Source organism: Hoplias malabaricus, chromosome 5 (genome assembly GCF_029633855.1).
Source record: "Hoplias malabaricus isolate fHopMal1 chromosome 5, fHopMal1.hap1, whole genome shotgun sequence".
Lineage (NCBI taxonomy): Eukaryota > Metazoa > Chordata > Actinopteri > Characiformes > Erythrinidae > Hoplias > Hoplias malabaricus.
The window spans coordinates 14,522,486-14,545,096 of NC_089804.1; the positions used below are offsets into that span (position 1 = coordinate 14,522,486).

The following is a 22,611-nucleotide window of genomic DNA, read 5'->3' on the forward strand; positions in this document are numbered from 1 at the left end:
TGTTAAGCTAACCTTAACCCTTAAAAGGAAACTAGCGTAGAATTTTTACCCTACAATTAAAGCTTCAAAGTCATTGTGATGCTTGTAAAGCTGAGTTACTGTTGTTTAAAAAAAATAATAACAGTAATATTTACTGCTAAAGAAAATGTACGCTGTTTCATTTGAAGGATCTTATTTTGTATTACTAACTATATAATATAACCCAGTTCTGTCATTTTCTGTATTTTTATTTATGGCTTGGTATCCATGAACTAAATGCAGGCAAGAGAAGGAGGCCTGGATCAAAGCTAAGTATGTGGAGAAGAAGTTTCTGAAGAAGATGACGACAAGTGTAGCTTTAGTAAATGGAGAGAGGAAGTCAGAAAGGCGCTGGAGCATGAAAAAATGCAGACGACACAACAGCGCCACCACTGTGCCCAAGAACCGGCGGAAATACAGACAAGAGCCCGGATCAGCCTCTCCTGCAGCACTGTCCTCAGGTAATCTGCTCCTCTGAATATTTTTATTCACTCATTCATTCACACATCTGTAACCGCTTATCCAGTTCAGGGTCGCGGAGGGTCCAGAGCCTACCTGGAATCATTGGGCACAAGGCGGGAATACACCCTGGAGGGGGCGCCAGTCCTTCACAGGGCAACACACACACACACACATTCACTCACACACTCACACCTATGGACACTTTTGAGTCGCCAATCCACCTACCAACGTGTGTTTTTTTGGACTGTGGGAGGAAACAGGAGCACCCGGAGGAAACCCACGCAGACACAGGGAGTTGCTACAATTTGATTGATACAAGTTGAGAAGCCAGTCTAAAGTTTGTTTTATAAAAAAGTAAAGTGTGGAAGTGATCTACATTTGCAATTAAAATGATTCAACTCCCATTGTAAATTTATTTTTTTTTAGAAATATTTATACATTTTCAGCTGTTTACAGTAAACCACTAAACTAGGAACAGTTTAAATAGCTCAGCACAGTTAATATAAAAATTGGTTTCTTTAAATTCAACAATAAATATCACTTCTAATGACTGCTGCAGAAATGATTCTACCCCCTTTATGACAGGTGCATTTGGTGCTAAGTAAAGTTATGACTTGCTGCAAACCTGATGAATACCAGCTTCTGTCAGAGTTCCTGTGGAATCTTAATCCACTCCTCATGGGCAGTGTGCTGCAGTTCATTAATGTTCTTGAGTTTGTGTGCTGCAACCACCTTCTTCAAATACCACCAAACATTTCTGAAGATGGGGTACAAGTCAGGCGAATGTGACGGCCACTCCAGAATCATCCAGGACGTCTCCTGACACCAAGCTTTGGTGGACTTTGAGAAGGTCCAGAAACTTTCAAGCGTTAACTTCCTCAAGTTTTCCCCTGGAACTCCTAATATCTGATTGGTTCCATTTTGCCCTCCACTTCCAAGCAAAGCAACCCTAGGGCATCATCAGGCCACCACCCCGCTTCACTGTAGGCAGGGTGTCCTTTCAGCATTCAGTGCCTTTAGTAGCTTTTTGTATCCTTTTCCTTGTTTGTAAAATGCAATTAACTTTGAACTATTTGGACAACCCTCTTGACTTTCTCACATGCAGTCAAACATCACAGTCCAGCTGTGAGGTGATTTATAAAGCCCTTGATTAATTGTATGAGGCGTGCTTGAAGCAACATCTGGTTTGCAATTGCGGGCTCTAATGAGGAATGCTATTCATTGGATTGAATAATTATGAGATTGTAGTTGTCATTAAAAGGGACGTATCATTTTAAATTTGGAGAATCCGCTTGTTGTGTTAGTTGTGTCGAGTTGTTTAACTTGTGTTTGATTGGTTTATTGCAAACAGCTTATGCAATCAATTATATAATTATGAATTCTATGTCATTTAAGCGTTAAATTCTTATGGACAAAGAACTATCAAATTAAAATGACCAGAACAATTCTCACTAATTCTCAGTAAACCACAGATGAGCAATGATCTATGTAAAATTAGTTGATATTGTTATTACCAATGATCTAATTTCCTAAGTATTAACCTACACATTAACTATTGTATGGAATTCAAGAATTTATAGAAATGTTACAGGTTGTGATTTTTGTGTTTTACAAATCAGCTGCTGCTGCACTAGAGAGGAAATTCAGACGAGACTCGCTCTTCTGTCCAGATGAGCTGGACTCCCTCTTCTCTTACTTTGACACTGGCTCAGGGCCTCGCAGTAAGTGTTACACACCAAAGAGTGAATAGTCTTTCACAGCAGAGTGTCCTTTTGAATGGACATTAGGAGTGCCTAGCAACACCCTGCACTTCTGTGTCTGATCACTTGCAATGCATTCTCTCAACGGACCTGATTAGGGTTCAGTTATGCATTTTGTAATTGTTATTTTTTGTTAGAAATTGTTATTTTTGCTGTTGTATTAACTGTACTGCTAGACTTTTTTTTTAAAGGAGCTAAGGGACAGGGGTGATCTAAACCCAGATCTGAATGATTGAATGATATTTAGCTAAAACAAATCACACTGCGTTTCACATAAAGTCACACTGAGAAAAAGCTGTGATGGTCAGCGTAGATCCATAGCAGATTTTATTTTTCCCTCTGGTCATATAATGTAAGCAAATCTTGATCAATTTGATCAATCAAGACATGATTGGAGTCCATAAAAATACTAAACTGGATTAAGATGTTGGATATAGTGTCAATAATATGTGATACAAATAAATATGAATTCTAAAAGTATGTGCAGCAAGTACAGACTTCTGTAGCTGTGTACCATTCACTTTTGTGCAAAATGAAAATACATAAATATTGCAGGCGCAAATTGTGAGGCAAGTTTTCTGTGACAGTAACATTTACTGACATATTTGAACTGATTGCCATTCTTTGATCATTTTCTATTTTGAAAATGAAATCATAGTTATGATACTGCCCTAGATAACAGTACATTAACCCAACCATTCACTACGTGAACAATTAAGGCTACAGTTTGCACAGTGGTACTTTGTGGGGGGTGGGTGAGCTTCCATTGCTTGTTACAATAACCTACACATGTCTTGGCTTAGCAACTGCATTTGGACTTTGGAGAAAAAAGTACATTTTGAACTCATTACCAAACTATTGTTTTAACTTTGTGCAGAAGGTTAGGGTACGTGTGTTTGAGCTGAGCCTAATGAGTCCGATTGTTGGCCGTTTGTTGGTCCTGCAGGTCTCAGCAGCGACAGTGGTTTGGGCGGAAGCACTGACGGCAGCAATGACATCCTGCTCTTCGGTTCTGTGGTGGACAGTGTCACAGAAGAGGGTGAGTTATACACATACTTAAGAAAAAAAAAGCTTTAGCATGTATGTTCATCTGACATCGGGACATATTTTCATGTAGCCCATGGATTTTAAACTTAATCATGGAGCATCCTTTGTCCTCTGTAATCCACTGTGTTGGATGTGTTGGGAGCATGGATGTGCAGGACAACGTGGGACAGAAATGGGAATCACTGCTGTAATAAAACCATGTGTGTGTTCAGAGTGCGAAGTGTCAGAAGATTCGAGTGGTGAGGCCGAGCTGGAGCCAGAGGCGTCAGATCCAGAGGATTTGCGTGAGCTTCATCCTGGAGCTCTGCTCTATAAAGCCTGTCAGGCACGGAACCTGCCCGTCATGGCTGAAGCACTAGCGCATGGGGCTGATGTCAACTCCATCAACGAAGAGGACGAGGGCAAGAGCCCCCTAATACAGGCAGTGATTGGAGTAAGTCTACACAACCATGTTTATCAAAGGACAAATTCTGTTAAATGGTCAAAATCTGTGCAACGGTAGCGCAGCAGGTAGTGTCGCAGTCACACAGCTCCAGGGTCCTGGAGGTTGTGGGTTCGATTCCCGCTCCGGGTGACTGTCTGCGAGGAGTGTGGTGTGTTCTCCCTGTATCTGCGTGGGTTTCCTCCGGGTGACTGTCTGTGAGGAGTGTGGTGTGTTCTCCCTGTGTCTGCGTGGGTTTCCTCCGGGTGACTGTCTGTGAGGAGTGTGGTGTGTTCTCCCTGTGTCTGTGTGGATTTCCTCCGGGAGACTGTCTGTGTGGAGTGTGGTGTGTTCTCCCTGTGTCTGTGTGGGTTTCCTCGGAGTGACTGTCTGTGAGGAATTGTTGTGTTCTCCCTGTGTCCGCGTGTGTTTCCTCCAGGTGCTCCGGTTTCCTCCCACAGTCCAAAAACACACGTTGGTAGGTGGATTGGAGACTTAAAAGTGTCCGTAGGTGTGAATGTGTGTCTGTGTTGCCCTGTGAAGGACTGGCGCCCCCTCCAGGGTGTATTCCTGCCTTGCGCCCAATGATTCCAGGTAGGCTCTGGACCCACCGCGACCCTGAGATGGATAAGGATTACAGATAATGAATGAATTAATATAGTTTAGTGTGGTCAGGTACAAATGTCAAAAGCCTACATTTTTTTATATTTTTCTGTACTTTTTTATAAAATTGTATAAATAATATTTTCCACACACATAACTGGCTATTTAAATGCCTGGTATAATCACAATTTATATTTATTTGACGTAAAATATAACATTCTACAGTTTTTTTTTAAAACGCATTGTAATCTGATGATATTTTTTTGTTTGCTCCAATAGGGCTCTTTGATAGCATGTGAGTTTTTGCTGCAAAACAGTGCTGATGTTAACCAAAGAGACCTGAGAGGAAGAGGGCCCCTGCACCACGCCACATATTTAGGACACACAGGGTGGGTAAAAACACACGTACCCACTCACAGCTTTTTAGTAGAGTACAAACAACTGAGTGTGCATTTGGCTCTGTGATTTACAGGCAGGTTTGTTTGTTCCTGAAACGAGGAGCCACTCAGAATGATGGTGATGACGATGGTCAGGATCCTCTCAGCATCGCAGTGCAGGCCGCAAACGCTGACATCGTCACACTGTGAGTGCTGACCACAAATTGACCTGCTGTTCCTCTGTCTGTGACCGTATGTCCAATGCCATGTGAAATGCATGAATAATTTGTTTTTGTATATATTATTTTAACACTCTCTCTCTCTCTCTCTCTGTCACTGTCACTGTCTCAATCTTTCTCTCCAGGCTCCGTCTGGCGCGGATGAACGAGGAGATGAGGGAATCAGAGGGTCCGTTTGGTCAGCCAGGTCAATACCCCAGCAGCAGCCCCACAGAACAGCAGTACAAGAAATGCATACAGGAGTTCATCTGCCTCAACATAGCTGAGTGCTAGATGCCCCAGTGTAGCAAACATACTCACACACTCTCTCTCTCTCTCGCTCTCCCTCTCCCTTGCCTCATGCACTGTCTTTAAGTGCAGGAAGCATATATCTACACCATGCCTGGGGACGAAGGTCCAGTTTGTTTTATAATGCTGCTGCATTTACTTGCAGTGATCTTCACAAAAACGTATCAAGATATCAGTATTATTCACTTTATATTCCGGACTGGGTTCTGTTTTTTTTTTAACTTCTTTTCAGTCTGCAAAAAAGACACTTGTAAAAAGGTGCTGCCCATGTATCAGTTTATTAGTGTTCTACACATTCCAACACAACTTAAAATCAAAACACTAACACACTCTAGCCTTGTTATAAGGTGCTATTAGGCCTAGAAATGGATGTCTATGATGTCTATGTTATAATGAAATGTTATGGTACTAGATAAAGATGTGATAAACGAGTGGGAGATTTAAAAACCAAAACTTCATGGGGCCTGTCCGCAGCACTATAGGACCAATTTCTCATTCTGCTGCACTCCACACCTTCCTCTCTGTTACTTTCAGGCTCTGCCTAATATGATTATCTCTTCCGTTCTCTGACAGAGTTGTACAAATCGTGTGTCTTTTAAAAGAACACTCCAGTGAATTTCAGCCTAATCGCTGTCTGCAGTAACTGGTCAGTTACAACAGACCTTAACTTAAGGAGCAGGAAACTCTAGGACTTGGGTGTATATATTCATAAAAGCCCTCTCCAATGCAAAACCAGATTACATTATTAACATGTCCATATGGTGGTGTTTATATGCTAGAAGACACATCATGATTAAAATAAGCAGTCTGTGTCATGGCTGAGCTTTTCAGCTTGGGGTTAGATTTTTTAGAGGTACATTTCTTAAGAAATTGGATTGTAACTCACTCAAATATTCTCACACGCTCACATACATACATACATACCTCACAAGAGGCTGTTTCTCACATTCTCATATTGGAGACGTCCCCACAAGGGCCCCACAAGAAGCAAGATCCCAAAAAGACTTTTTGTTATTTTTTTAGACATGACATTCTTAAACATCAACTGAATGTTTATTTATTTATTTATTTATTTGAGCCCTGTTCTTTTCTAGAGAGAAATATGCCACATTTCTTTCAGTGTTAAATAACTGTATGATAGAGATACAGCAAATGGCGATTAGGTCTCAAAATGCTGGACCATTCGATTAACACTTCTTTTTCAGTCTGATTCTTTATTATTCCCCTGTTGCTTGTATTTACAGTTTCTCTTTTCTAGACTCTTTGCTTACTCTTCGGACAGTATTTCACTCGAGGCAGCTGTTTTCCATTCATCTGCATAGTGCTCTAGTGGCATGAGGTAGCTTTTGTACAGTTTGTTAGCAGTGCAATCAAGGATTGGGCCTGAGGGACTCTTCTGTAAAAGACAAGAATCTCAGAGGCATGGGATTATATAACTGTGATATATCAAATAGCGTAGATACTAAAATACACACTAAAATGTCTTTGTTTAGACCTACTAACTATTTGAAGGACAAAAGATATAGACATAAAAAAAACTATGATGCACTTTTTTCATTACGTTTTTTTTTTTTTTTGGACGGTAGCTTGAGATAAGAAATGCTTTGAACAGGATTTTATTATCGAGTATTGCCCAGAGCGATAGTGCAATGATGATTTGAATACAGATAATCTGTATTTTTTGTATTGTTTTATCGAAACAGTGAAGATAGTATTTTTTTAACTTGACGTACTTTGTTAGACGTTGTCGTCTGAAGCACCAAACTCACACTGATAAATGCATCTCAACGTTGTTCAATATCCAAAGTATCCACAACCCACACGGTACAATAAGACAATTTTCAGAAGTGTAAGAGGAAAAAAATGCTCAATGAATGGTTGTTTTCAAACACATGTATGTAATGTACGAAGTGTATGTTAATAGTGTATGTACTATACGTTTCAACTGCATATTTCCGGTACTAGGATGTAATATTATAATCAGAATCAGTTTTTTATTCGTTTATTTATATCGTCTGTAGTGCATGGGTTACTGTTGGCCTTGATTTAAAAGAAAACCCTTTTGCTTTGTGCTCCACTTATACCTGAATCTGTAAAGTCCTCCACTCGCTGGCTCAATGCCAAAACGAGAAGATTCTGGTTCAGTGAATGGGCCTAGACTGTGTCTGTGGTCTTTGAATGGAAACAGCATTTTGTATAAACGATTGCCCTTTTACCTGCTTATGCAATTTCACGATATATATATAGTGGGGGGTCCTCGACTTACGACGTTGATCCGTTCCTACGTCGTGTCGTAAACCGGTTCTCGGTGTAAGTCGGAACATACTGTACGTAAATAACATACTGTAAGCACTTATCCTATCCTAACACCTAACCTCCTCGGTCCCGAGCCGCGTAACCGTGTATTCTTCCGCCGCGCACCAAACACGAAGTTCGCGTTACGACGTTTACGAAGCAAAACCACGCCAAGTCGAAACAAGGCTTTATACAGTAAATGGGAGATGTGTCGTAACCACGAAACATCGTAACTCGGGACTGACGTAACCCGAGGACCTCCTGTATATATTTGCAGATGACGTCAGATATGCCCCAAGGCCTCCACCATTTTGTGCTGATGTGGAGGGTTTTTTTATATGGTTCATAATATACTGGGCATATTGTGGCTGGTAGTATTTCATAACCCTGGATTATTTAGAATACATTTTCAAGGTTTTGATGCGGTGCTGGGACATTTCAGGATTAATCACACTGTTATAAAAATGCCATTTTCAAGAGGAATTACATCATATTTATGTTAAACAGTCATATAGAGTGATATTACTTTAAGATTATTTAAAATTATTTCTTTACACTGGTGGAGATAGGAACCAGCAATTATTGCATTCTCTTTACTATTCAAAAGGGTTCATTAACACACATATGTCTTCTAAGGGTGTGTATGTAATGTCGATAGCTGTAAAATAATAGTCAAACCAAAAAACTGTTTTTCTATGGGGACAATTTAAGTAAAAATAATGACAATCATAAAGTAAGGTCTCAGTTTTCAGAGAGTGTTTTTTGTAACCTTTTCATTTAATATCTTTTGTAAGAAGCTTTTAGAGACATTGATATCTTCAGACTTCTGCTTCCTGTCATCACCACTGTAAAGAATTCCATAGTTTTAAATTGTGATGTGATATTTTTTGCCATATTGCCCAGCCTCCTTCCAGTACCAGATAATTAGTTGTCAGAAAACTGAATATTAGTCATTTATAAATAGATTTGAACCCTGAGGATTTGTGACTGTTAAGGCCTGATAATCAGAGACCACAGACACATTTTCATCTGTAAGGCCACATGGAGAAACCATACAATATTTGAAACAGTTGTTCCATTACATGAAGGGTCTACAAATACTGTGTATAGATAACATGTTTTAGAGTGGTGAGGTTAGATTAAGAGTGGACGCAGATAACTCGAGAGAGAGGCGGTTTAGACTGTAACTGGCAAACTGCTGAAAGTGGAGTTTTGTGGCTGCTGCTCCGTTGGGTTGGGTGCCTGTCATTGTCTCTCTGGCCAGTGAATGTTGTAGCATTTTTGTAGAGTTTTCCATATTATTTTGTATCAGGAAGCTTAGGACTCCGCCCACTTTCCAGTTAGGAGACAGATGCTGGGATTATAGCCAGTGCTAAATTAGTTTTAATAAAACTTTTGAAAGAAACCAAGAGGAAAGCATAGCGACCAACAAGTGACTTTTATTTATTTATTTTTTTTAATGAAAGTCGATGTATTAATCAACAGAGGTTCCAAGTGCTGTATGAAAGGGGAACGTTTTTAGCCTTCTGCTGTAGATAGCTATTAACAGAAACTAACACTTTTACTGCTTGCTTTCAGCTGTAACACTGGCACCGTCCCTGTCCTGATCCTGTATTGATTTTGTGTCTTACTACAATCATGTAAATTATGTTTAACTATTGTATGAATAACTCGTATCTGTTGACTATTCTTCTGTGGACTAAACCACTGATACCTGTTCTGTTCAGCTCTGATTCCTTCTGTCCTTTTTTTGTTGTCTTCTTAAACACAGAGATTAAAAAAAAAAATGAAAAAAAATAAAATATGTGAATGAACTCCAGATCTCTTTCTCTGCTTCTTGCCTCTCTTCATTTTCTGTCTAACCTCTCTGCTACTGCATTCACAAACCTAACTGCATTGACCCTATTGTTAGCATTTTGTTGCAAAAGTGGGTTTCCTCCGGATGACTGTCTGTGAGGAGTGTGGTGTGTTCTCCCTGTGTCTGCGTGGGTTTCCTCCGGGTGACTGTCTGTGAGGAGTGTGGTGTGTTCTCCCTGTGTCTGCGTGGGTTTCCTCTGGGTGACTGTCTGTGAGGAGTGTGGTGTGTTCTCCCTGTGTCTGCGTGGGTTTCCTCCGGGTGCTCCGGTTTCCTCCCACAGTCCAAAAACATACGTTGGTAGGTGGATTGGCGACTCAAAAGTGTCCGTAGGTGTGAGTGTGTGAGCGAATGTGTGAGTATGTGTTGCCCTGTGAAGGACTGGCGCCCCCTCCAGGGTGTATTCACGCCTTGCACCCAATGATTCCAGGTAGGCTCTGGACCCACCGCGACCCTGAACTGGATAAGGGTTACAGATAATGGATGGATGGATAATCAGGTTATATAGTGTTGCCCAAATATATAAATTGTAGCCCTGTCTTTTGTAGATGGTGAGTCTGAACTTCTGCAGTGTGCCAAGAAACTAAGAAAGCAGTAATGAATTATTCAGGCCCAAATAAGCCACACACCTCTAAAACTGTAATCTTTTAGCATTAATTAATCCCACCAATGTAAATCAGTTTGCAAAAACAAAAGCTCTATGTTGGTACACAGAATCGATTTTAGGACTAGCAACCAACTCTATCAGTCATTCTGTTGTAGAAGTGTAGATAGGCATTATTATCTGACACTGAATTAGTTTTGCCATCAAGTACTCAGAGTTATTGCAGTAGTCTGTCTTAATCAGTCTTCACAGACTTACATAAGCCTGAGAAAAACACACAGGCCTGCGGAAAGCTCAGCTCCATTATTTCACCCCTAGGCAACCAGAGTGTCATGAAGATTTAGTTAACAGTGTCCTGGTAGATAATACTGGGCTTTTATACCCACTGTTCTTAAGCATGATCTCATGCTTTGCTAAGTCTAAAGCCGACTGCACATGCATACAAAAATATTATTACTATGGGTTCACAAACAGTTTTGTTTGTTTGTTCTGAAGCATCATGTCTGTAACACTATAAAAATGTGTTAAATAATATTGAAAAATAATAATACAGTGTAATATATATAAATGATGAGTCAGCATAAAGTCTATTAGCTGAAACTGAGAATATCTTAAGCACAGATTCTACATGTCTCTGGACCAGTACTGGAACAACTTTATTCCAGATAACATTCCTTCAGTTGGTGTTTTGATTATAGCTGTAGTTACATATTGGTGCAAATCCTCCACCAGGTGTTAAACTGAGATCTAGTGATATGTGAAGTTCATATCAGATTATTTAGAGACCCCTCATGCTCTACAAAAGGGAGCATGGTCGTCCTGGAGACTGCTCCCATCCTGACAGAAGTACTTGGAATAAAATTGTATTTATTTGTTTATAAACAAATAATAACCCTAAACTTATGACAGCAAAATCACAGTGACTGAATTCTTAAACGGCTGATGTTTGCTGATGTAACTTTTATTTGTGTTTACTGGTCTACATTTTACATGGCACTGTCCTTCCAACAATAGCTCATTGTTACTTGAGATGTATTGTAACTTGAGATTTATCTTGTCAAAAAAACTTAAGAAACAAACAAAATATGCTCTGAAGTTTGCTTCTGTTTACTTTACATCTGTGCTTTTGGCCAAAGTACATTTTTATAAATTATTTGCACTTAATATTTTGAAGCTCATAGACATACAAATTTAATTTGTGAAGGCACGGTGGCACAGCAGGTGGTGTCACAGTCACACAGCTCCAGGGACCTGGAGGTTGTGGGATCGAGTCCCGCTCCAGGTGACTGTCTGTGAGGAGTGTGGTGTGTTCTCCCTGTGTCTGCGTGGGTTTCCTCCGGGTGACTGTCTGTGAGGAGTGTGGTGTGTTCTCCGTGTGTCTGCGTGGGTTTCCTCCGGGTGACTGTCTGTGAGGAGTGTGGTGTGTTCTCCCTGTGTCTGCGTGGGTTTCCTCCGGGTGACTGTCTGTGAGGAGTGTGGTGTGTTCTCCCTGTGTCTGCGTGGGTTTCCTCCGGGTGACTGTCTGTGAGGAGTGTGGTGTGTTCTCCCTGTGTCTGCGTGGGTTTCCTCCGGGTGACTGTCTGTGAGGAGTGTGGTGTGTTCTCTCTGTGCCTGCGTGGGTTTCCTCCGGGTGACTGTCTGTGAGGAGTGTGGTGTGTTCTCTCTGTGTCTGCGTGGGTTTCCTCCGGGTGACTGTCTGTGAGGAGTGTGGTGTGTTCTCCCTGTGTCCGCATGGGTTTCCTCCCACAGTCCAAAAACACGTTGGTAGGTGGATTGGCGACTCAAAAGTGTGTATTGCACTGTGAAGGACTGGCACCCCTTCCAGGGTGTATTCCCGATAAGCGCTTACAGATAATGAATGAATGAATGAATGAATGAATGACAGTCATTTAGACCTGGAGGGTTCTCATGGTGTATACCACATTCATTGAGAATAAGATGGTGCCACTTTTTCCCACATCTCTTTAGACCAGTGCCTATTGGGTTTTTTTTTACAGCTGAACTCTCAAATGACCAATTGTTTGTTCATTTTTTTAAAGGTGTTTATTCACTGTGGCTCTACTTTAATATACTTTTCTATGTATTGTGCAACAAATTATTTCACCCTGCTTCAACCTTAGTTGTCTTATGGAACGGCTGCCCTTCTGTTTCTCATTTCATATCACACCAATGCACTAGCATCACTACCATTTAATGATTTGTTCGTAATTTCCAAACCTATTTACTAGTGTCTTTCCCATAAATCCAAATGCAGATGTAATTTAGCCACTGTTCTGACTGAAACACAAGAAATATCAATTGCATTTTTTAACCATATTTCTTTCTATCCTAAATTTGAAATGGTCTTCCCTTCTCTTTCAGGTGACACCACTTACCTAGACATTTTCCGAGAGTTTTCCCACATGGCGTCCCACAACCCAGAGAAGCTGAAGAGAAGAAGTATTCACTTCCGCCACTCTTTTAGGTACCGTCAGTTGTGTTTGATTCTAAACTTCTCTTTAAGCTTGCTCTATGTGCGGCAAATATATTCGCCTCATTGACCATATGCAAATATATTTGTCAGGTCAATCAGTCATTGGTCAGAAAAGTATATCACAGCTTTGTGTGCACAGACATCTACGTTCACTCTAAACTGTCCAGGGTCTAACTGCTCTGATGCTGGCCAGTGAACCCTCAAATAAACTATATTTGTGCAGTCTGTGACATTTGTGTGAGGATCCCAGTCTAACATGCTTTTCATTTTCATTGCAGGGTTTGACAAGTCAACTCATCTGGACCTGAAAAAACAAATCGATTTAACTTTTTCTACAATTGAAAGAAATTCGATTGTCATTTCCTATGAGACATTTTCAACTAAGGAATGTTTACTCCAGCGTTTACTCATTCAGTCAAATATATTCAATGCAGGTTTCAGCCCTGATCTTGTAGTATCCACTTTCCTCATCGTGTTTGTGTTTTCCTGCTTGTTCACATTCACTTCAGCCCAGAAAGGGATTATTATTGAGCTGATTAGTTGCATCAGATGTTTTGGGAGCAGAGAGAACACTATAATGTTCAGAACAAGGGCTACTTCAGGACCGTGGCGGAGGAGCCAGTGCTGTACAGAGTGATCAGAATTTTCTATCAAAGATGATTGTGATGTTTGTGAAACTGTATGAACATGAACTCTGTTGTCGTTTGGAATGTTTTTAAGGATATGAAGGAATGTGTGTACAGCTTTATGAGGATTAGCTGGACTTATCCTCTCCAATCCTGTCATTTATTGTTTTTTATTGCCATTTTAATATCTGTTACATAGTATACAACAGCATCTTATCTTTTTCTTAGTACAGTTACCATTGTTTCTTATGGATCATACCCAGTTTTATGTTTTCCTGTTTTTTTTTAGAGAAACTAGTGAAGTTCGTGAATCCCATTGTATCAGCATTAGGAAAGTTTGACTACAAATACATTTTTAAAACGTCTGTAATACTTCCATTTTAAGTGTAGAGTGTTTTGTTAAATGGTGACTATGCTGGTGTAGTCTTTCATTTGCTCTATGGTGACTTCCACAAAGCGCTGCAAATTCGAATGCAGATCTTGTATATGTACTGTACTTTTTAGATGCAAAATGCTAATATATCATGAAATGTTGGAATTTTGTAACAAAGGTTTAAATAAAACGAGAGTGTGTAGAAATAATTTGTTTCAGCATCTCAATATTTCTTACTATTCAAAATGTTGTGCTATATGTTTAAAAGGAATGTGAAGTAGAACCCAAATAATATGCAACTTCAGGTAAAGGTGCAGCTTTGCGTAGTCAGTGTCAGGATGGCAAACTGAAAATGAACTAAATGTGGCCCATTTCTGGCAATGATATGGCAAACTGGTGTTTACGCAGGCCTTCATACGCAAGTAGCCAATTGCTCTTTGGGCAATGGAGAAAAAATATGCTGAAACCAATGCGTATATAAAGGGACATGATGCAGACTACAGAATGATGTCATGACGTCTTAGCAAAAGGTAGATGCCGTTAAATTTTTTTTCATTACATACTCATACTTGTGTTTTTTCTATTGTTCATTTACAGTCTTGTCTTAATTTTTCAGATTTGTGCTAAAAGGCAAGCTCAGAGAACGCAGACCGAATTGAATAATTTGGATATTAATGAGTTAAAGAATGAATTAACCACACAAACACTTGTCGAAATATATCTAAAGGCAAAAGTTTGAACACACCTGGTCATATGACATTTTAAAGAGAAAAATATTAAGATGTTTAATGTCAGAGAATAACAAATATGACATTTTTCTCTGCTAGTTTTAATGCTTTAGTTGATTTTTTTATTTGGTTTAGACTTGGATTTGTTGTGTTTAAAGTGTAAGTAAAAAATTTAAATGTGATATGTGACTTAAGCTGCACTGCCCATATTTTATGTTATATTTTCCATATTAAAGACCCCCGTAGTGAAAAAAGGTGTTGCTCCAAAAATGAAACCAATTAATTCAGACAGCCACAGTTTCTTACATCACAAACGTAAGGAATATTACAGAAGGAAAGGAAGGTAAATTACAGAACAGTGTTATACCAGCTGTGCCTTTAGATGGATTGTCCTGCCTCTGAAGTCCAATTAAATATCTATGTGTTCAAGGAGGGCTAGCCCTAACAAGCTTTTGTGATATGTAACCTGATGTATGTTTGAAATGGCCCTCGACTCGTGTGGTTCCTAACGTAGGGGTCGTGGAGTTATACTGCATGTGGGGCAATGATTGAGATATGTAATGCATGCCACTTGTAATAATTCCACTCTTAAAAGTGATTTGTCAATTTGTTTTGTTTGTTTTGTTCAATAAGAATTTGCAAGGTTTTTTGTGGATTAGAATATTTAAAATAAATTCTAGTGATGTTTGGAAGCTGTAGTGTACGTATGTGTCAGGGTTGGGGTGCACAAAAATATTTTTATCTAGGAAACACTGCAGAAAAAAGTTTGTGAACCACAGCCCTAATTTATTCCCTACTTTACTTAATTTATAGTGTGCAAACTGAATTCAGGATGGTAGTGAATGCTACAATCTAGTGGTTACTCGTGGTATTGCTACATGAGGTGACCAAAAAAACAAAAGTCCAACATTATGTAGCAGTGGCAAGCTATAGTTAATTTGTAAACTGCAATGTGACAATTAATTAATTATTAATAAAGCTTTTAATTTATCCATTGAAGAAGTCTTAGTTGTCATCGCAAGATCTGCCCATTCTGAGGGATATCAGGAAACACCACCATATTACGCTAATTTAATAAAAGTGTGTAATCTCTCCAGAGGATGAGAAAAAGCATGTTTTTACTTTGAATAAAAGTGTTTTTATCCAAAGCTGTCTGAACTCCAGCACAGGCCTGTGAGAGAGGTTTATCGGAGAGTAACCCTGAAGGGCTGTAGTTTTATTTTGAAGGGGGGAGCTTGGGTTAGACACGGAGCCGAGCTTTTATTTTCCTTCAGCTTCCTCAGTTCCTTGTTGTGTGGGAGCCATATTGGAATGGGGCATAGATGACAGTTTACCTTGGCCGAGAGTTACATTTATGTTGCCTTTGTGCGTTTATTTCGGTCGTTTACGGTCATAATTGAAGGAAGTCTGTAATACCACACGATTTTGGCCCGGGGTCGTGTCTGAGTTCGGCTGTTAAAGAGGTAAGAGAGAGTGAGTGTCAGTTGGGCGGCTATTCTTTTGTAGTCTAAATCCTATCGACACAATTTATTTGTAACAATGGATTAATTCTCTCGGCAGTCGGAGATAACTGTGTATACGGTCCCGTTTTGTGTTTACTCCCTGTGTCGAACGTGTATTATGTTTCTATATTCAGTCTAATTGACTTATTCTGAGGCTTCTTATTCGAATCCTCCGTTCCACCTTAAGTGGTGCAGCCGTTTCGGTTGCAGTTAAGGTGGAACGGAAAATTCGCTTAAGAAGCTAACTTCAGCCTTGTTCAATAAGCCTTTTACCCAACCAGTGCCAATACAGCATTACGTTAATAACAGTAATGTCATCTTTTTGTGGGTAGAGATGTTTGTCTTTCTTCACACAACGTTGTGTTTTCTTATTTAGAGTTATTTACAGTTAAGTTTCTGAACTGAGGTACAGTTTAAAGGGCCCATATGTTAGCTACATTTTACCTTAAAGTATTCCTCTTACTTGATCAATTTTATAGCATTAAGCATTTTACAGTCGTGATTAAATTTTAATACACTTTCCAACCTCCCTTTATCCTTTAGAATTATACAAGTCGTTTCTTTAAAACTGAAGTATGTAAATGAGCTTTGTTTTGATTGGCTGCCCTTTGTTGTGATTCATTCAAAAGGCCACCTAGGATGAATACACCTTATAACTTCAGTGGGAAAGAGCTGGACTGAACTGAATTGTAGGTTGTAGGAATGTGAAAGTTTTAGGGACAGAAAAGCCAGTGAATTTGAACGAGCATATGACTTGAAAATATGTGTCCACATGCTACATTGAAATCTAGTTTATGTAATGAATGCTGAATATCGGTTGCCCTTGTATAGGTGCTTGGTATTGATGGATATTTAATTGCATGGTTGTTTGATCGAATGTTTAAGGAATCTGTCAGATCTAAGTGGAGCAGTATATTGGAACGTTTAATAGAGGAACATTACCAGGATTAATGTGTTAAGGCCATTACACACTGATAAAACCCTTGGGTATGGTGACAGAAATACAATAACCCAACTGGCTGGTTGTTTTGCAGAGACAAAGATGATTGCTCAGTGGGATTTTGTTGCTGAAAATAGGTTGTAAAAATTGAACAAAGGTTTAATAAAATTTTTCCATTTTTTCACTGTCCAAAAAATTCCTTTGGCAAGAGACCACCGGTTAAACAACAAGTGCTAGAATTACTTTACTGCCATCAAAATAAACTGCATGGATAAATCACGTTGAGTGTGTAAATGGCTCGAGCGTTTTCTCTACTGCGTCTTGTTGTTATTATCCTACTTTTTTAAATATCTGTAATATACATAGTGACACATTTTCTGTTTCCTGAGTGCATTGAGTTAATAATTGTATACGCTCTGAGTCTCTATGTAACCAAATATCAGACCAGACTTGTTTCTGTTAACTGGTGCCCATCTGCTGGTGCTTACTCACTGCTCTTGCTCATTATTTTATAATAGTTGGTTTAATGAAGGGTTGGCTGTATGTTCACCGTTGATTGTTGGTGTATTTTTCAGATGAGCAGCAACATAAACAAGAGGGCACCAACAACTGCAACACAGAGATTAAAGCAGGACTACTTGCGCATAAAGAAAGATCCAGTCCCATACATATGTGCTGAACCACTCCCCTCAAATATTTTAGAGTGGTAAAGCATTTTTTTTTTCTGTTTAGTAATTTGTTTTCTGCATAATGTTGATATGCAGGAAAACAGGGGGGTATTCCACATAGCAGGATTCCTCTGTTTAGCACAAAGTCAAGCCCATCCAATAGAAAAAGAGCTGAGGGAGATTCCGACTGGACAGTCCTCAGCCTGGTGCTTAAGTTATCTAGCTAACTGAGAAATCCTGCTTTGTGGAATACCCCCTTGATACTTGTATTATTTTATTATTACATTATACAACTGAATTCAAACTGTTTTTGTTGGTTTCTGTTCAGGCACTACCTTGTTCGTGGTCCTGAGAAAACTCCCTATGAAGGTGAGCATTAATTTAATGCACGTGTTGGAAATCATTTCCTTTGTTTGATGGATGTCTAATCTTTTTTTTATTATTATTCTGTTAACAGGGGGTTATTATCATGGCAAGCTTATATTCCCCAGAGAATTTCCTTTCAAACCACCCAGCATATACATGATAACACCTAATGGCAGATTTAAGTGTAATACAAGGTGAGAAAAATGTTTACATATGAAACGAATGCCGTAGTTTGTACTTAGACACGTGCAACTGTATTAAACTTTTCATTAAATAAGGATCGTTTATTATAAACACAAATGCACTTTCTCTTTCCTTGTTTTTTTAGATTATGCCTCTCCATCACTGATTTCCATCCTGACACCTGGAACCCAGCGTGGTCGGTGTCCACCATCCTCACGGGTCTACTAAGCTTTATGGTAGAAAAAGGCCCCACCCTCGGCAGCATCGAAACCTCCGATTTTACGGTGCGTATAAAACTGCTTTGGTGATTATTGCATTACTTTGCACTTTAAAGGTTTCTCTTAGTGTTCTGGTTTATTTATTCACATAAAATTCAGAATTCTAACAAAATATTTGTTTCACATCTGTCACAGAAACGACAGCTTGCTTCACAGAGTCTAGCCTTCAACATAAAGGACAAAGTGTTCTGTGAGCTGTTTCCAGATGTTGTTGATGTAAGTATGGTGGTAGGAAATACTGATGTGCAATTAGGGCTGTCTTCAGATGTTGTAAAATGAAAAAGAGCAAAATTTCGACAGAGAAACGGCTCACGTCTCGGAAAATTCGTAAGTCGATTTACTCATAAGTAAAATATTGCATTGTTGTCTCTTACTTGTTGTGTCTTATTTGTGAAACAGGAGATCAAACAGAAGCAAAGAGTACAGGAGGAGCTAAGCTCACGCGCTCAGGCCCTCCCTCTTCCTGATGTGGTGCCCGACGGAGACACCCCTCACCACGCACAGAATGGTCACCCAGCCCTGAACGGGCATCTGCCCCCTGGGGCGGCACAACCCCCTGACCTTCAGCAGGTCAATCGTAACCACGGACTCCTGGGAGGAGCGCTCGCTAACTTGTTCGTCATCGTCGGCTTTGCCGCTTTCGCCTACACAGTCAAATACGTGCTGAGGAGCATTGCGCAGGAATGAACAGATGACCACCACCCCCTCCACCTCCCCAAAACCAGAAAAATCTGAAAATGGATTAAAGATGGAGAGTGGAACAGAGGACTGGACCTGCTGTCATAACCAAAAGGAGGAGTCAGTCTCTCATGTGGCCCAGAAAAAAAATCCTAGTACACAAGGCTAAAAAAAAAAAAAAAAAAATGAAATAATTAGCCAAGACATGTGCCCCTCGTGCATCCCTAAAGGGAGTCAAACAGCCACTATATGGTAGGTCCCTTCCAAGCCACGTCCCGGTGTATTTTAGAGATAAACAAATCAATTGCAAGACTTCTGTCTGTAGCCAACCCTCCATTATGAATGGATATGGATGTGTTCTGTGTGTTCAAGGAATACTCCGGAGTTGAACCAAATCTCTGTCTGCTGCCTCTGGAGTATGCCCATTGGTTGCATTATGAGCCAAAACGTTTTCTCTACTTTTATTAAAAGTAGCTGGAAATGAAGCAGAATTATAGGCTGTGGAAATCCCTCACATTATACACATTTACAGAGATTTGGTTGAGAAATGCTGGAGTATTCCTTTAAGGAACCACACCTGTGACCAGGACGCGAGTCCAAACAAGTGAACGAACAACACCTTTTGTTCTGCTCGTCATCTGTGGGTAAGATTTCAGTGAGATTTCTTCCGATGTTCTTGAGAAATTCTGAATGAAGGAATTGAGGTTGTTTGAGAAGCGTTGAGATCATTCCTGAAGTTTTGCTCCAGAATGCATTGTGTGATTCAGTGTTGTAATCTCAGTACACCTGCAATATTTTAAAATTTTCACTATTTAATGAGAGTGAATAGATTATAAACATGCTCCACCTCTTTGAAGGTTTTGTAGATGCTTCTGCTCCCTGCTGATGATAGACTTAAGCAGGCTGCAGCTGATAATGAAACGTGAAATTCTCAATGTTCAAAACAACAACAACAAAAAAGTCATATGATTCAATGCATCACTAAATTAAATCAGCTTTACCCTTGAGGAGAAGAGTGGGCCAACGGTTTCCAACCTAAACACTGAACCAGTTCTCATGGTTACACAGGTATGAGTATCACTCACTACTTGTACTACAGCGATCAATTAGATACTATACTACTTTACTCCAAAATGTAATTCTTGGTAGCTGGATTCTCTTGTCAGCAGCCTTCATGCACAAACCCCTTCTATTAGACCATCCAACACTATGAGTTAATTCTGTGTGTATTTGTGGGATGTTCACTACTACTTACATCTATCAGCACAGTAAGGCAACAAACAGACTTTTTTTTTTTGTTTTTGTTTTTTTTTTGTTTTTTTTGCTTTTTTTTTGAGGGTTGTGAATTGTGCAATATTCAACTGATTTAAATAAATGTTCATTTAATTCTCTTCCTACATAGAAATGCTTTATTATTCATTTGGTTTTTGGAAATCACTTCGTTTGATTGACGTTGTATTGACATTATTTTCTGGAACTGAAAGCTCTTTTCACCTCAAAAAAGAAAAAAAAAGCTTTTTGCATTAAACAAAGAAGTGATGCAGCGATGTTGGGATAGTGGGGGCCAATATTTTTTTTAAGGTAAGGGTCCGATTATGGAAACAAAATTTAAAAAAAAAATTTTTTTTTTAAAGTAAAATTAAGTCCTCACTCAATTTCAAGAAAAGTTGGGGCATTTTGTAAAGTGAAATAAAAACTAGAAGCTGTGATTTGTTAATTCTTTTGAAGTTTTATTCCGTTGACGAAAGCACAATGAATTGATATCCATTGTTTTCACTGAACAACTTGATTGTATTTTGTAAATAAAAACAAATGTAGTATTTACTGCCTGCAAAACACTCCAGAGCAGACGTGACAAAGGCAACACAACAGTGGAAAGTTCATACAACACTCTTTTATAGCATTGCACTGTAAGCGGGTGAATATAACAGATATAAACCAAGCATTCCCCAAAGGCTCAGTTTTTTCAAACAATTTTGACATTTTATGACAAACATGAGGTGATTTTCTTTCCAACGATATTTTTTAGTTCAAGATTGAAAACAATTTAGGACTCTTCTAGAACCTACTGTACTTAATACTGTGATAAAAATCCAGAAACACCAGTCCAAGTGTTAAATCTGAAATTTATTACACACACAGAAAGCCATAATGAAATTTTATGCAAAAATGCCAACAGGTTTTCAGGGTCCAAGCTCATCTCAGAGGATCTAAGTGTGTTCTGTGGTTGGAGGAATCCAGGTTTCAGTTTGTTTTCATAAAATAACGTTGTGTTTCTTGTACTAATGACAAAAGGGACCATCCAAACTTTTTTTATCAGTGATAGGTGCAAATAACATCTCTTCTCATGGTATGGGGACTGCATCAGTGGCCACGGCATGGGTGACTGAGGTATATAAGAGATATATAAGGTGTTTTTATTGATGTGGATGCAAACATAGTTTTTTATTTGTTTTTTGAGGGACATATGCTGCCATCAATAAGTCTATTACAGCAGGACAATGCCAGGCCTCATGCTGTACTTTCCTCATAGCCACAGAGTGCATGACCTGCCTACAGTCCAGATCAGTCTCCTATGGCGCATCATGAAGAGTATAAATGGGCAATGTTGACCATGGACTGTTGAGCAGCTCAGATTTTGCATCATGTCAGAATGGGGGGTATATATATATATATATATATATATATATATATATATATATATATATATTGTCCTAATTAGTGTCCTGGAGTGTGTTGCAAGCATCGTATTTTTAATGTCTTCATGTTTACAAAATACAATCAAGTTGTTGTGTTCTCTCTGTGTCTGTGTGGGTTTCCTCCCAAAGTCCAAAAACACATTCAGGTAGGTGGACTGGCTGTGTGTGTGTGTGTGTTCATGCCTTGTGCCCCTTGATTCCGGGTAGGCCCTGAATGCACTGTGACCCTAAACAGGAGAAATCGGTTACTGAAAGTGAATGAAAGAATCGTGCTGTTCATTTAAAACAATGAAAACCTTATCTTTGTGCTTTTGTCCATTAAACAGAATCAACAAATAGCATTGTTTTTACTGCATTTTACAAACTTTCTGTAAATGTGGTTTCTAGATTTAATTGGTTGTCAATATTGAAGGTAGTTTGCATCTTTTGCTTCTCATTACCAAGTCATTTCAATTACAAATTTTGATTCCAGTGTTCATAAAACATTCATCTCAGGTTTCGATCTTTTATTTACATCTTGGAGAAAGGAAGTAAAGTGCTCACTTGCTCTACTACAAATATCTGATTAAATATCAGTCAAAGAGACGTCTGTAGCATCCAGTTGATTGTTGTAATCATTTTAATACTGTCTTTCCTGTGATTGGTAAAAAACCCAAACGTGGGACAGGAGAGACAGCCTAGAACCGGACTGGTGTGTTTCCTCGCCTTGGTTCTCGGTAATGATGCATTCTGGTCTGTCGTTTGTTGTCTAATACATTGATATCTGCTCTTACTAATCCCTCAGTTTGTATTCTGGTCACATGATGCCCTTTCATGAATAAATCATTTCCAGGACTATTCTCAGTACTCCATTGGCTCGACTGTCAAATAATTATGTTTCCTATAGAGGAGTGTGTAATTGAAAAGAATCATGTTGGGTTTACATTTAGAATAAATATCTTTCTGGTGAATAATATCTTTGGTCGTGTGTCACACACTTTTGTTTTATACATTAGACAGTGGGTCACCTGGAACTGGACTTAGTGCTTTGACCTGGCTTTGACCTGGCTCCTAAGAGGGGACAGCAGCACTGGAAGCCTTGGGTCCATTTCAGTGGCCATCAAAGCATTCAGAAGGGGTTTCATTCTG

The 22,611-nt window shown here is 39.3% G+C and overlaps 2 protein-coding genes across 3 annotated transcripts in view; both read left to right on the forward strand.

Annotated features, from left to right (window-relative positions):
* Positions 1-13,607, forward strand: part of acap3a (ArfGAP with coiled-coil, ankyrin repeat and PH domains 3a) — an 85,045-nt gene extending 71,438 nt beyond the window's left edge. The window contains exons 18-26 of the mRNA XM_066671197.1: positions 262-479; positions 2,100-2,201; positions 3,178-3,279; positions 3,500-3,720; positions 4,591-4,700; positions 4,784-4,894; positions 5,053-5,114; positions 12,331-12,433; positions 12,721-13,607. Coding sequence (XP_066527294.1) covers positions 262-479; positions 2,100-2,201; positions 3,178-3,279; positions 3,500-3,720; positions 4,591-4,700; positions 4,784-4,894; positions 5,053-5,114; positions 12,331-12,433; positions 12,721-12,727 — 1,036 coding nt within the window. The 3' untranslated portion in view covers positions 12,728-13,607. The remainder of the gene's footprint in view (positions 1-261; positions 480-2,099; positions 2,202-3,177; positions 3,280-3,499; positions 3,721-4,590; positions 4,701-4,783; positions 4,895-5,052; positions 5,115-12,330; positions 12,434-12,720) is intronic.
* A 1,868-nt stretch (positions 13,608-15,475) lies between these two features.
* ube2j2 (ubiquitin-conjugating enzyme E2, J2 (UBC6 homolog, yeast)) lies at positions 15,476-22,408 on the forward strand. Of its 2 annotated transcripts, none has more exons than XM_066672694.1 (7): positions 15,476-15,642; positions 17,187-17,317; positions 17,608-17,648; positions 17,737-17,839; positions 17,974-18,112; positions 18,242-18,322; positions 18,506-22,408. In XM_066672694.1, exons 2-7 carry the CDS (start codon positions 17,187-17,189, stop codon positions 18,791-18,793), a joined length of 783 nt encoding a protein of 260 aa, XP_066528791.1. In that variant the 5' UTR covers positions 15,476-15,642; the 3' UTR covers positions 18,794-22,408. The 2 variants fall into 2 exon arrangements, with proteins under 2 accessions (XP_066528791.1, XP_066528790.1); XM_066672693.1 differs by having other exon boundaries at positions 15,476-15,632.
* The last annotated feature ends 203 nt before the right edge of the window (positions 22,409-22,611 follow it).

Excerpts from the sequence above, each read along its gene's own strand:
- ube2j2 (XM_066672694.1), top strand. The coding sequence starts at position 17,187 with ATGAGCAGCAACATAAACAAGAGGGCACCAACAACTGCAACACAGAGA. Across the intron at positions 17,840-17,973 it reads AGATTTAAGTGTAATACAAG|ATTATGCCTCTCCATCACTG; the intron begins GTGAGAAAAATG and ends TTGTTTTTTTAG. Across the intron at positions 18,323-18,505 it reads TGTTTCCAGATGTTGTTGAT|GAGATCAAACAGAAGCAAAG; the intron begins GTAAGTATGGTG and ends TTTGTGAAACAG.